This window comes from Rhipicephalus sanguineus, chromosome 6, assembly GCF_013339695.2.
Source record: "Rhipicephalus sanguineus isolate Rsan-2018 chromosome 6, BIME_Rsan_1.4, whole genome shotgun sequence".
Taxonomy (NCBI): Eukaryota; Metazoa; Arthropoda; class Arachnida; order Ixodida; family Ixodidae; genus Rhipicephalus; species Rhipicephalus sanguineus.
Window position 1 is genome coordinate 44,540,488 of NC_051181.1, and position 14,501 is coordinate 44,554,988.

Sequence of the window (14,501 nt, forward strand, 5' to 3'; positions counted from 1 at the left end):
GAAAGTAATGACATGTCACTTACATTGGTACAGCTGGACACTGTCGAATAGCCCTAGGAATACAGGAGATAAATCATTGCCACATGTTTCCAGACTTGTTCCTCCGTGTGGCGTCAGAAGAACATAAAGCAGATCTTGATCTGAATGACCGAGAAGTGCAAAACACTCATGACTGCAAAGGATATTTGTGAGACAGATTTCACGCTCTTGAAGGGGTCTTGAAACACTTTTTCAGGTAGTCATTGAATGACCTAAGTATCAGGGTTTAGTGCCTCATGAATCGATCGATGCGAAAATTTCTGAAATCCTTCAAGAACGAGCGGAGTTACAGGGGCTTGTCGCGTGCTTTAAGCACTTTCTCTCTTCTCTCATCACGACGAGCGCGGTGGACGCTACACAGGGAGGGATTGCACGAGGGGAAAGAAGTTACGTCAGCGTGCATAATGACCTTGAGCGTGCGTGACAAAACGCAGTTGCTGTCTCCTGTTGTGATTCCTGCGCACAAGTGTGGCTCACTGTGTAATGTTAGCAGGCTATGTGACACAGCGCTGGCACGTGGCGGTACCCCATGGCAAAAATTGCGTCGGATCGAAGCACCGCTCTTGATTTACGCCAGCTATTGGCAATCTATCTGCTAGGTTGAAATAAACATCAGATAGCATGCTATCTGCTGTTTGACGTCAAACAGCAGGTGCTGGCAACTCCGAAGAGTGTGAGCACAGGCCTCTGTATGAAAAGAGCCTGCCTGGTAAAATAGCAACTGCACGCTCTGCTTTTAAACTCTCCTTGCCATGGACGACTGCAAGATTTGGTCGAGATGTCCATAGCAGTGTCTGCTATCCGCAGGATGTGTTTTCTTACCAAGCCCATGGGGTGGTTCATAGCCGTTTTAAAGGGTGCTGTAGCAGCTACATTTAGAGGCTGAGAACTGAAGCTGCGGAATAATTTAAAATAGAGAGTTGGTGGCAGTGTTCATCACCTCACTTCAGAGACCATGCGTGTGAAACCCATCCATTGATCCATTTCCCTTTTGTCGCAGTGTGGCCCTTGGGGCCCTGCAGGAGCTGGCACAGCTGCTGGCATCACGCTTCTTGCGACCACTGGACGTGCCTCTGTGGCTGCAGTACTTGCGGCTTGCCTCGGACTTCCTGGCTCAGCCATCTCTCCAGCTGGAGCACCTCTCGCCCACACAGAGGGCACGCCTCACTGAGCGCTATGGTGACATGCGGCTCCTGGCAGGATTCCAGGTGTGTCGCTGTCATAGTTTTCTCGTCTGGCAACTTGCGGTGGTAGGTTAAGATGTTACACTGCTAATTACTGGGGCTTGGGTTAGATTTCCAGCTATTGTGGCTACATTTTGGTGGGGGCGAGATCAAATATGCCCATATGTTTAAAGATAAAAGTTGAGTGGCACTTTTGCCACAAGGGTGCAGCATTGAATGTGATAGCAGTGAATTAGAATGTTATACATAGTGTCACGTGGTCGTGACGTCGACGAAGACAGCAGTCGGCGTTTGCAGAATGAAACTGTTTATTTGGCCGAACTTGTGGCCGGGAAAATGAGAACTAGAACTACAGCAATACACGCTGTACAATGATAGCGGCGAACAGGGCGTCGTCCGTCGATCAACTGACAGGCGGTCAAGTGCGTCGGTTTTTATACAGGTGCTATCGAACTTTCCAGCGATATCGCTGGTGGCGGCGTTATCTCTCGACAAAGCTGGAACATTCTCGTGCGGCGCGCAAACTTAACAGATTGTTCCAAAACAATCGCGAAGCTTCCTACACATCACGGCAAGGCCTGCGCAGCGCATTGCCCACAGTCTTTGTGGGTGAAGCTTTCACTCATGAAATATAAGACTCGCGGCAATAGTAAGGCTAGCAGCTAACTCCTTTAGGATGTAGTGTTGTGTAGGTCTGCAAAATGCTGGTGTAAGGGAATACGGCCACTCCAGAGAGTGAAGCGGTTTTCGTGCTGTCTGTTGCCTCAATGCGAAGTAAGCAGTTGGAGCACAGCAAGAGCCATCTACTGATGTCCGTCAAGATAGCGCATGCAACTGTGCCCATTTTGATCGAAGTTAGCAGTTGCGGTCCTTGTGGCCCCAGCGATGCAGACAAGAATTTAGGTATAAATGAACCTTTCCTCCTGTATTATAGTGGTTGGTGGTAATGAGCACCGATTGTACAAGGCTGTGCTGGTGTACTATCTGGTGTTGATTTCTGAAATAGTGTTATGCGGCACCTCTGCAAGAGCGTACTGTCAATGCAGCAACACCTTGCTGTGCAAAGGCAAAAAGAAGTGAATGTTATGCAAGATGTCAGCCCTGATTTCACACCGCCCTTACAAAAATCAATTTAGACAGTCTATGTACTGTCTAAACCCATTTCTAGACCTGTCTAAATATAGTACTTTTGTAAAGACAGTCTTGTGTAGATATTGTAATGTGCACGTTCCTATCTTTTGTGCATGCTTGGGATCCCAACAATAGCCAATTAGTTGACAGGACAGTGCTCATGTAATTGAAACGCTGCATTGAAGCTTTTAGTATAACGACTGGTATGCGCAACTGCCCGACATAACCGCCTCACGTCGCTGTGAATCTGGCTGCTTGAGGTAGGGTTGGCTCTGGTGTATGTGTTCTAGTCGAAATTATGCCGATATAACACAAACTGGAGATAGTGGAAACGAAAATGCATGCATTACTTGGCTTTAAATTGTTGCGTTTCGATCCATGGGCACCATACAATTCTTATGGCTGATGTTCATCAGAGTAACCAGGTAGACACACATATGGTAGCCATATGGATCACAAGCCCACCTGACCACTGCAGGTGCTGGCCTTGTGGGGGCGCCTGTGGGAGGAGGAAGGGGGCAGGTGCGAGCTAGTTTCGTCCCTGGTGGGGCCCCTGGTGCGCATGACACTGGTGCGGGAAGCCGAACTTCGGAGGGCCATGTTGCCCCTCTTCTACGACCTGATGGACAAGGACCTACCCAAGGTACGTCGCATGTCCACTTAACGTTGGAAATTACCTGTCCTTTATTACTCCGTGAGAGGTAGGTTTAGGATTGCACTGCTTATATTGGCAAGGCCCGTTATCACTAGTAGTTTGGCAAGAAAACCAGGGCTCACGGTAGAGAACCAGATTCTCGAGTCTGTGCAAGAGTATGTATACCCAGTGTAGTTGCTAACATAGGAGCCCAAACACGCAAAGGAAATTCAACAGAGAATTAAGAATGGCCTGGTATTCCCAAATCATGACCAGCAACTTACCACTGTCCCAAAAGTGAAAAGTGAATGACCATTGCAGTGTACCAGTATTAACATATGCCGCAGAAGCCTGTAAGAAACTCAGGAATAAGTTAAGCACTATGGAGCATGCGATGGGATGGCAAATGATAGGCGTAACATTAAGATGTTGGAAGACAGCAGAATGGATCAACAGGACATACAAGGGCAGGAGCTATTCTAGTTGACACTGAGAGAGAGAGAGAGAGAGAGAGAAAAAAAAAAAAACGGAGCTGTGCAAGCCACGTAACGCATAGGACAATAAGCAATGGTCACTAAGAGCAACAGGAATGGATTCCAAGAGATGGGAAATGCAGCCGTGAATGTCCTGTGTGGTGGTGGTGAAATTGAGAAATTTTTAGGGATCGAGTGAAGTCGTGCAAAACAGGGTACTTATTGTTAAGTTAGAAAAATGTATGAATTAATACTGTTACACTTTGAATTTGTTACTGTGAATCAGTTGCACATATGATTACTCCTGCTACTTGAATGTGATACATTAGGTGATACTGTTATGGGCTATTGTTAAAACTGTTTTTCTGAAATATCAAGTGTATTATATCTCTTCTTTGTTACTGATAAAATAAGCAGTTTTCTTTCAGTAACCTTTTCCTTTGAAGAAATGTACATATTTTTTATCATTCTGATTATCGTATTAATTTGCATAATTTTATGATTATGTATAGCTCCAAACATTATTATTGTGATTTCATTTTTGTATTGCATTTGTTGTGAACTAAGGGGGCCAGAGGCCACCGTCATGCAAATGAAGCCTCTGTCTCCTTCAGGCAAGGCGAAATAAACTGAAAGTGAATTGAGTTGAATTAACTGCATCACTGGGAGAAGCCTTTCTCCTGCAAAGGGCATAAAATAGAATGATGATGATGACATTCTTGTGTAGGTGTAACTATTATTGTCTTGTTGCTCAGGTGGAGTCTGAACTCATGGAGCAGCTAGACGAACTGGTGACTGCTGGCAGTGGTGACGAGCAGTACCAGCAGCTATTTACTTCCATGTGAGTGTGTAAGCACAACAATTTTGAACTGCCACTGCAGCAGTGTACTTTATGGAAAATGTTCAATAATGTAGTGCGCATTATTGAACTATGAGCTAGGGTCCCCGCATACCACCATCAGTCGCATGATCCTCCTCTCTGCTCTTTCTCTCCGCAAGGCGAGGAGAGCATTGAGATGCATCCTGTCCCTGCAGTCGCTGCTGGGGAATGCAAGCTGCTCCGCTTTGGCAGCAACTCTCTGTCGCGCGGTATGCAATTTGGAAGATGCATTCACAAAACTGCATGCATGTTAATTGTATGACAACTGGCACACTGGACATTTCAATTTAGTGCCTTGGCCCTCTTCTGTGGTAGCAGTTGGGATTTTAAATCACAGTTAAGCATGCTTCGTTACATTGAGATGAAAAATACAGTAGACTTTCATTAAACAGAACCTGAAGGGACCAAGGAAATATGTTCCGTTTAGCAAGAGTACATGGTGTTCTATGGACACAAAGTCGTAAAAACAGAAATACCTTATTACATTGAAAATTTAGTTATATTTAAAGTTGCTATTTTGAGGTTGAACTATAGTCATGTGGTGGATGCCCGGTGTTTGTGGTACAGTAGCTCTGTGTGCTGAAGTTTGAAAGATGTTAGAGAGGGGGGGTGCATGAAGAGGTGTATCTTGGATGACTGATTTGTTTGTGTTCATAGTGGCTACATTGTTTCTTTCAGCCTTCTGGAGGAGGTGCGAAAGCGCAACCCTTGTTGGCATGAAAATGGCATTCGCTTCATTGAGGCTGTCGGTCACCAGCTTGACCGACTGCTCGACTACAGGTGGGTGTTTAATTAGTCTTGTTCTAGCACCACATCGTAATGGAAGAACAGTCGATTGAACAAACTAGCATTGAGTGATTTGTCGGTGCACAGCTGTTGAACTTCACCATCAAACACTTGCAGTTATTCAATCATTAACACTTTGTGCAGGAGTGTTATGGAAGGAGCCGAAAACCGGGACAAACGCATGAGCTGCACGGTCAATTTGCTGGTGAGTTTTCCCGATGCTGCACTGTTTTCACATGACGTTCATCTCATTAAGATGCAGCCCTACTGAGCTGCTTCTGATGTAGTCCAACAAGTTATATATATTTTCTGTACGATTCGTTTGGCCCTTCCATGAAATCTACACCTGTGCTATAAAAAGTAAACGTGATAGTTTATGGAAAGCATATGAAATTATTGAAGCATGGATGTAAAATTAATGTCATTGCATCAGCTCCATAAAATTACCACATGGTTACACCGTGAGACCAGAGCTTGTTTGTTGCCTCGCTTCTAACCAATGTTATGTGCAGCTCTTGAATCGAGCTATGCTGCTTCACCAGTTCTTGTATGTTGGCACTAAGAAGCTACCGAAGATTCTTTATAACAGAAATGAAATGTTAGTCACTATTATTTTACCCTTTGTGGGAAATGTGTGTGTAAGATGGCATCGACAAACGAGCAAGCGAAGGTTTTTTTAAACACAGGGAATTTCATGCATACACTCAAGAATAAAACAAATAATTGAACTATTGCTCACTACTGCATGTAGAACTATTCGGAACATTATTTTTTCTAACGTTTTAAAATTTTCACCGTGTCTTTTAGTAAGAATTATTGCTGTGTTTTCTGAAACCAGAGACGAAGCAAAATAAAAATTCGCTAGCTCTACACAAAGGTTTGAAGAAAACATGCCTTGATGCCATGACTCAGTCCAGTCCTGATCACCTTTTCTTGAATCCCTTTGATAGAACCAGATTTTAAGTACTGCTCTAGAGGGCATACTACTGAAACGGCGCCACAAGGGAATGGAATGGCATGTGGATAAAAGTTCAGTTGAGAGTCAGCGCTTGTGTTTTGTGTCCTCTTTCTCGTGTGCATTCGTCTTCCCTTGTGGCGTCGTTTCAGTAGTATAAATTCGTACCAACTTGCCCAGTTGTCAGTCCTTCTAAGCTCTAGAGGGCACCGCGTAGGATCCGTTGGCAGTGACATGGAGGTGGGCATGTGCCTAATTGCAGCGTTTCTACCGGGAGGAAGTGGGTCGCCAGGAGATGTTTGTGCGTTACGTGCACAAGCTGTGCGAGCTGCACGTTCCGGCCGAGCACTTTGCCGAGGCAGCAATCGCGCTGCGCCTGCACGCTGACTTGCTGCCCTGGGAGGAAGGGGAACAGGGACGGCTCAAGGAGCAGCTCTACCTCAACATGCTTCACTACTTCGATCGTGGAAAGGCGAGTTTTTCAGCATAGCTGTCATGTACGGGAGTCTGCACAGATGCTGTTTCATGTGGACGTGGTCTGCATGCCTCACGTGGAGTCTGTGCTGTTGTCATCTCAAGCTCAACTCTTGGATTTTTGCACGCATTACCCATCTGGTTTAGTGAGGCAAGGCGTAGATGACAAAGTAGAAGGATCCTTCTTCTTGTTCTTATTATTTCCACATTTACTCGCATAATGATACCACTTTTATATTCTCAAAAGATGGATCCATACTTGGGAGTGTGATCATTACATGGGCGAAGTTTTCAAGAGAAGAATTTTGTAGTACAGTAGAACCCCGCTGTTACGTTCCTCACTGCTGCGTTTTCCCGGCTGTTACGTCGTTTTCCGCCGGTCCCGGCATAGCTCCCATAGGATACAATGTATTGGAAACCCCGCTGTTACGTCGTAACTGTCGGACCGTTCCCGTATGATACGTCGCGAAGTGCGCTCGAAGCCGACCGAGTGACTACCAAACAGAGCCGCCATGGTGCATTTTCACGCAGCTTGGCCTCGTTTGACCGTAATATTAGCCGCATGAGAGGCACAAGCAACAGAATCTTTCAATTGATGCAAACAAAAGCATGGCCTTCGAGATTCAAATTGCAAAGATGGCGTCTATGACGTAACTGCTCGCGAAAGCAAGGCCTTCGAGATTGGCATTTACTATTGACAAAAGCATAGCCTTTGAGACTTGTATTGCACAAACATGGCGTGTATGACGTAATTGCTTGCGAAAGCAAGGCCTTCGAGATTGGCATTCACTTCTGCCATCGCGTTGGCGTAGACTCATCATCATCGTTATTTGCCGGAGAGCGGGAGGAGTTCGAGCTGGTTGGAGCTGGTTGGAGCTCGCATGGTCGTGCGTGCGTTTCGCGGTCGGACTCGCCGCGCCGGTCGTGATTGCGTGTGCTTAGTTCTTTCATGCCTACAGCTGTTGGTGTTAAAAAAATCACATACGTTGATTACATTTCTGTGGATGAGGCCGTCCTAAGCTCCGAGTTTCTATCCATCGACTAGATCGCGGCTGAGCGCGCCAATTTTCGTGCTGCTCGTAAGAATTGAAATAAAGTTCTGTACCACTAAATATTTTGCCGTTTTTCCTGTTTTTCGGCTCTTACGTTTCCCGTCTCTTACGTTTATTTCCTACGGTCCCTTCAAAAACGTATCAGCGGGGTTCTACTGTACCAAAAATTCAAACATGTTGCATGTTGGAATTCTTATAAAACATTGCGCACATCATTTAGAAGCACTGTGATTTGATTTTAAGCGAATGAAACAGTTATATTTATTTTCTGGAAGTTCGAATACTTTGAATAGTAATATTCTTATCAACACTTTTCGAAACATATTCGAAAGCTCAAGTATTCAAACACCCCTACTTATGATGGCTGCGGTGACCATAAGTGAGCGATCAGTTTGAAAAAAAAAAAAGCCTTTCTCTGTAATAAATGCGCTTGTTCATTATTCTCTGTATGAATTGTGCCACATGAATCCCTGTGCTTAAACGTTAAATCGCAAAAATTGCTTTAAAAAGTTACTGGAAACCGCTTGTTTCAACATCTCCAATGCCTAACCCATGCTGTGTCAAAATGATCTAGCTGAAAATGCACTGCGCCTGAAAAAGTAATGTAGTCAGCGCAGTCAACGAGAAAGGAGCCCAAAATTGCACGATAACACCGAACTGCACAGGGTCATCTCCCGTCTTTCCTACTTCCAAGTGCCGTTGTCTTCACATTATTCAGAAACTTTGCTGCGCCTTTCCATTCCGACCCTCCTTGCATACAGTGGCTATTTAGGAAAATGAAAAAAGTAATCATAAATGCCTGATGAAATTTATGATGCACGTATACCTCTGAGTGTGTGTTGCTGTGGTGATTTGCGCAACAACACTACCAGCTCACCTGTAGGGTGCTTTGATCTGCACTTTCTTTGATTGTTGAATAACGTAATGACTGTGGACAGTGGTGAATTGATGCTCCTTTTAAATTGCTCAAAATCAAAACTGTGAACAGAGGGCAACCTTTATATAACCATATGCGATAGAGAGAAGGCATTTCTTGCAAGGCTCAAATGAGCCGGTGATCTATTGGACCAAGAAAGTAGAAAGCATTGTGCATTCCCATACCGTGTCTACAACTAGTGGCAGTAGAGTCCAAAGTCGTGTAGTTGTGTGTTACGTGTGACTGCGTGAATGTTGCACAGGTGTCATTTTAACTAGGAGAGCACAGATGATACACTGGCACTCGTTTGCATAGCTTTCCATGCAGCCAAGGGTTCTTGCTGACTATGCCTTGTTTGTGACATGTTGCATCTCGTGTTGCCATTATAGAAGTGATGTGGGAGAGTGCATGGCAACCACGTTACCCCTTTGCTGGTGCATATACTCAGTAGCCTTCAGTGGCAGATGTCATTCCTGCCAAGATGGCACAAAGCCAGGTCTAAGCACGAGGCACGGTGGCTACTTTCCAGAATGGTGAACATGTGCACATTGTCGCTGCTCTTGCCGTGATGGTATAAGTGTGGGGTGTGGTCATGAAGCGGGGTAAAACGAAACCAAATTTTGGGGACCGAATGCAGGGGTGCGATTACTATGTGGGTAGCTTTGGTATTATCATTTATTTATTAAGTTTAGTTAGTTATGCTTTTTAACAGCTTCAGAAGGAAAGTGAAATGCAAGGCACATATTTTATGCAAGTACAGGGTATTTCAGTTTAATTAGAGAAGACTACTAGACAAGCATACTTATAAAAAATAGTCTGTTTGCTCTTTGGTAATGAATATTGTGCAAATGCATAATATCCATTGCATATTGCATATATGGTCTTGCGCTAATGCACATTTTTATGTGGGATATGGGCACGCGATGATGTAACCCTATGCTGATGCAGTGCTGGGAGGAGGGCCTGCCACTGTGCAAGGAGCTTGCCAATGTCTACGAGGGTGTGCTGTTCGATTATGAGAAGCTGAGCACCATCCTGGTGAGCTGATAAGTCGGTTGGAAGAGTCTGAAAGTAGTAGTTTTCAAGAAAAAAAATAGCACGTTGCTTGAAAAGATTTTGTTTGCCGTACATGTCTATTGTATTGAGTCAACAGCTAATGAAGCCAAGAAAAGCATAGGGGCATTATTTTTAGTTTTAATTTAATTGTGTATGTGGGTTAAGGGCAACTGAACTGTGTGTCATAATAAATTTTAATGCCATTGCAAGCATCAGTTATGTCATTAAGATGCAAACTTTCATTAAGCTGAATTGTTCGACTTACCTGTTATCATCCCTTTATGACTTGCATAGAGAGCTTCCACTTCATGTGGACAGCGAGGCTTCTAAGAGTAAATTTTATGTTTTTGCTGTCATAGAATAGTGCCATCACATGTGCTACATTCATCAAAGCCTTGCAGTTTAGCTGCAAGGCTTTATTTTGTAAAGTGCATTTGTTGTGCTTACCTCAAGCCAGTCTATTCGTTTCTCTCTGTCAGTGATCACATAGTAGCACCTGTGAGCATAGGGTGTGGCACATACATACGCGATTGATCAAATAACAGAGGGTTGTGGAAATACTCCTGATGCAGAGGATGCACGCCCAGTTTCTGGAGCACATTCTCAGGGAGCTGAGACCCGAGCCTGAGTACTTCCGGGTTGGGTTCTTTGGCCTTGGCTTTCCCTCCTTCTTGCGAGTAAGTGTTCCCCTTGAAAAGGATGGTCTCTAGGGGCCTTTGCCAAATGCAAAGCAGCTTCTTGTAATATGTGAACGATTGAACACAGTGCAGAGTTCAGTACAAGTGTGTGACCGACTGTACAACCTATGTCATCTGCAAACACGCAGAGAAGCTGTATATATGCTTGTAAATGTACATGCTCCCTATGGGAGCAGAGTTGTGTGCAAGGGTCAACCATCTCTTACGCAAAACAAGTCAGGGTTTTGAGGGAAAGCCGCACGCCGTGCTTGCAGGAAGCAGTTTGTCTTCACTCAAACGACTGCGATTTGACCTTGGAGATGCTCTGTGTTTTGCTGCTTTATGAGAAAAATTGAGGACCACTTGACCGTAAAATCTCACATGCAAGCTGTGATAGCATAGGAAAGAGAACTGGTGCTCAGTTATAGAGTGACTGAGTGGGCACCAAGGGATGGGAACATTAGGTGGGATGATGAAATTAGAAAACATGCAGTCAGAAAATGGAATTGGGTTGTGCAAAAAAAGGGTAGACTGATCATCGGGAGACTCTTCGCCCGCTAGTGGACTTAAAATAATATGACAATGACGATGACCTCAATTTCTTCTGAATGAAGAGAAGCATGCCGCTTTGATACCCTTCAAAGAGGAGCACAGAAGTGGTGTGGGAGAAAAGATACTGAACAGGAAAGGGCCGCAGTCTTTTCTGCACAGTTGAAACATCCCTTTGCATGTGGGCAGCTCTCACAAAGAAATGCTTTACAGTAACTCTGGTAAGAATGTGCTCGCAGCGGCATCTGTTGCTTGGTGCCATAAAATGTGCATTTTCATTGCCCCCACTGCAGTGCTGTTGCTACTACCAAGTGCACTGTTCAAGGCAAACGACATGATCTTGCTTTCAGAACAAGGTGTTTGTGTACCGAGGTCTGGCCTACGAGAAAGTGGGTGCCTTCGGCCAGCGACTGCAGGGACAGTTTCCTGAGGCCCAGCTGCTGACACACAATGCTCCGCTGGATGCTGCTCTGCTTGCTTCCACTGACCAGTGTATGTGGCATGCGTATGTTGTACAGAGCTCTCAGCTTGTGGCTGACATTAAGGCAAAAATTGACCAGCGTCCCGCATCAGCGTCCCATGTCAGTAGCGTCAACACGAGTGATGCAAGAAGTCATTTATCACATGATGACGTCATCATGACGTCACGTCACATGGTGACTATGAGCCTCGTATGGGTGGTGTACATTGCAGTAAACTTTTCCTTACACAGTCACCATATGACATCATTGCTTGGTTAAAGGTGGGGCAATCTTGGACGCAGTGCAAAACAAGGTGAGGTGCGGAAAGCTTACAATGCCTCTGATCCTGGAGGCATTGTAAAACCATGTTAGTTGCAGAAAGCTTTTTGAGGAGGACGCAAGAGATTCGCTACATCGACTTAGAAGGAAAACAAGAGGAAGATGGCTTTCGCTTTCGAGTCGGCTGAGGCAGATGCTTAAGGCTCCCTGTGAGTTTTTTTCATTGTGCATAATCGGCAAGTTTAGCATGTTGCAGCTGAGCATGCAACGCCTTGAATGCTCGCTTCTGGAACTTGTAAATGCTGTAGAATCATGCTTCTGTGATTAAAAAGAAAATTAAGCAAAAGACTTGCTATCCAGAAAAACTTGCTGTTCAAAGCACTAAAAAAATTGTCATTGAAATACTCATATATGGCACAAAATAAGGCTCGTGTAGGTGGTGTAACTTGCAGTAAACATTTCTTTACTGACTAAAGAGCACTGTTGCACACCTAAAGACAACACAGAATTCACATTATGATTTTAAACACTTGCCATCTACACTGTTGTTGTGAGTACAAATGAGTTCTCCAAAGCAAATGTTCTGTTCCTCGCTGCATTTCAACTATGGTGTGTCACCAAAATTGAGCAGATTTCAAGAAAAAAATCTAGATGCATAAGCACCATCAGCAGAAAGAAGAGGCACGAGGAGGCACTTTCTGCTAGTGGGGCTTAGTCTTAGGCATCTAGGTTTTTTCCCAAAGTTACGTGTCAAGTTAGCCCAGCAGCAAGTTTTGCTAAGATCCAGCAGATTACATGACAAGCAACACTGGGTGCACCTTGAACCTGCTGGCTTGTTGTGCGTCAACCACTTGTGCAACCTGGAACATGCACCACATGGAAAGTTACTTGTGTCATTGCATATTGGCTGGCCTTTGGACAGTACAGAGCTCGCACCATGCAACTCTCACCTGCAGATGAGCGTGTGACCACCAGCACGTCGCACTGAAGTTGCTGGCTGAGTGGATTGCACATGTTGACAGTCAACGCCAGCTGTCTGAGCCCACTGGCAACGTCTCGGTGCTTTCCCTTTGGGTTGGACGTTAACAATCCCATGTATGTTCAGCTCTATGCCATCGCTGCAGCTGTTAAACAGATCAACACAACTGTTGCAAGTACTACTACAGTGAATTAAAGGGCTTCACGCCTGCGCCAATCATGGCTGTGTAACTATGCTAGTGCTCAAAGGCTCATAGCTCACCAATCCGATGCACAGTGGATGTCAGCTGCTTATCAATCCAATGCACAGTGGATGTCAGCTGCTTATCAATCCAGTGCGTAGTGAATGTCAGCTGCTTTTGTTTCTGCAAGCAATGCATACTCATCTGGAAACAGCAGTGTGTTTAGATTACCACTTACTAAGAAGCACGCAGCACGTTTCCAAATGCCTCATGCACTGTTGGACAGCCTGGTGAACACGCATGCTCAAATTTGCAGCGAGAGTTTTGAATGTGACATCTAGCAATGGGAAAAGCAAGTGCACACTAGTGTTTTTACACATCTGTAGGCGTGAGAACCTGGTTGATACATTCCCGCTCAATACGATTTCATAGCTCCCATGCCCGATATCACAAAAACTAAAAATAACCCAATAGAGCAATGTGTTAATACGTTCCGGTTCATAGGTTCCCTGAAAATACAATTATTCATCAGCGTTCAGCATTGTGGCAAACTGCAGTCGTATGATACGTTTTGCAGGCAAAAGTTCCCTTTCAGATGTGCGAAAAGGCCGCTTTCATGTGCTTGTGTAGTGCTAAGGAGCAGACAACCGTCATGCAGCGACTGCGGCTTCTTCGTAGTGCCTAATTTCCCCCTCTGTGGCTTCTCTGTTCTGCTCAATTGTCCCCTCCGTGTCCTCTCCGAATTGCTCGATTGCCCCCCTCAGCCATCGCCTCAGGTCTGTCAACCACGCATCGACCCGGAGGTAACCGGCCACGGTGGACGTCAAAATCTTCAAACAGCTTTCAAAAAAAGCCTCTTTGAAGGAAAGCGATAAAACTGCGACGAAAAAATGGACGAGGAATTCCTGTCCACCAGCGGCAACATGCTTTTCGCCAAGCTCGTTGCGAAAGACAACAGTGTCTTAACTTTGCGAGCCACAAAGTGTCGCAGAGATTGTAGCGGTGGTAATGGCGACTGAGGAATCTGAAGGCGGTGGTGAGAACAAGGACTTACACTGACTGGCTACCGTCGCCAAAGCCCTTGCTGGACTGAAAGATTTGGAAAGCTCACTTCATGAGATAAACAATCAAAATGTGGACAAGGATCTTCAACGTGTGCGAAAGGAGCTGTTTCTGTCGAAGAGTGAGACACACCAGCAGAAAATAATTGTGTTTTGTATAGGCTTGTGCGAATAGTAAATTTTAGGTTCGAAGCGAATTCAAAGCGAATAGTGATTTTGGTCGAATAATTTCGAATCGAATTCGAATAGTATATATCACATATTATAAAGGAAAAGTGCGCATATTTATCATGACCCAACCAACCTGCACATTTTTTTAAAATTGTAACAAGGCATGTGCACATGTCATTCTTTTTGGTTCAAAGGAAGTGGAAGCAACTTTTAATAGTAGCAGGATTTGGCTTTCGGTAGAATGCAAATGATAATGTATTACGTTTTAAAATTTACTTTACTTGGAGCATATAAGCCGGTATAACAAGTTTTTAAACTCAGAAAATGATGAATCGATGTGAGGGAATATGTTCATTTAACCTTAAAGTGGGGCTTCGCGGCAGTGCGGATTTTTTCTGGAAAGGTGTATTCACTGTACAGCACCCCTCCACTGCAGTGAAACTATCTTTACAGGAGGTTACAAACGGACACCTATTCGTTCATTTCGAATACTTCGAAATCTTCAATAATTTAAATTCGACTTGAAGCGAATTCGAATACTGTATTATTCGTTCGAATATTCG

The 14,501-nt window shown here is 44.7% G+C and overlaps 1 protein-coding gene across 1 annotated transcript in view; it reads left to right on the forward strand.

Moving 5' to 3' along the window:
* LOC119397243 (dedicator of cytokinesis protein 1) overlaps window positions 1–14,501 on the forward strand; it is a 68,790-nt gene that overhangs the window by 39,249 nt on the left and 15,040 nt on the right. The window contains exons 6-14 of the mRNA XM_049416502.1: window positions 1,040–1,247; window positions 2,833–2,997; window positions 4,217–4,302; window positions 5,020–5,121; window positions 5,272–5,332; window positions 6,345–6,554; window positions 9,473–9,562; window positions 10,153–10,257; window positions 11,157–11,298. Of these exons, the coding sequence (XP_049272459.1) occupies window positions 1,040–1,247; window positions 2,833–2,997; window positions 4,217–4,302; window positions 5,020–5,121; window positions 5,272–5,332; window positions 6,345–6,554; window positions 9,473–9,562; window positions 10,153–10,257; window positions 11,157–11,298 (1,169 nt within the window). The remainder of the gene's footprint in view (window positions 1–1,039; window positions 1,248–2,832; window positions 2,998–4,216; window positions 4,303–5,019; window positions 5,122–5,271; window positions 5,333–6,344; window positions 6,555–9,472; window positions 9,563–10,152; window positions 10,258–11,156; window positions 11,299–14,501) is intronic.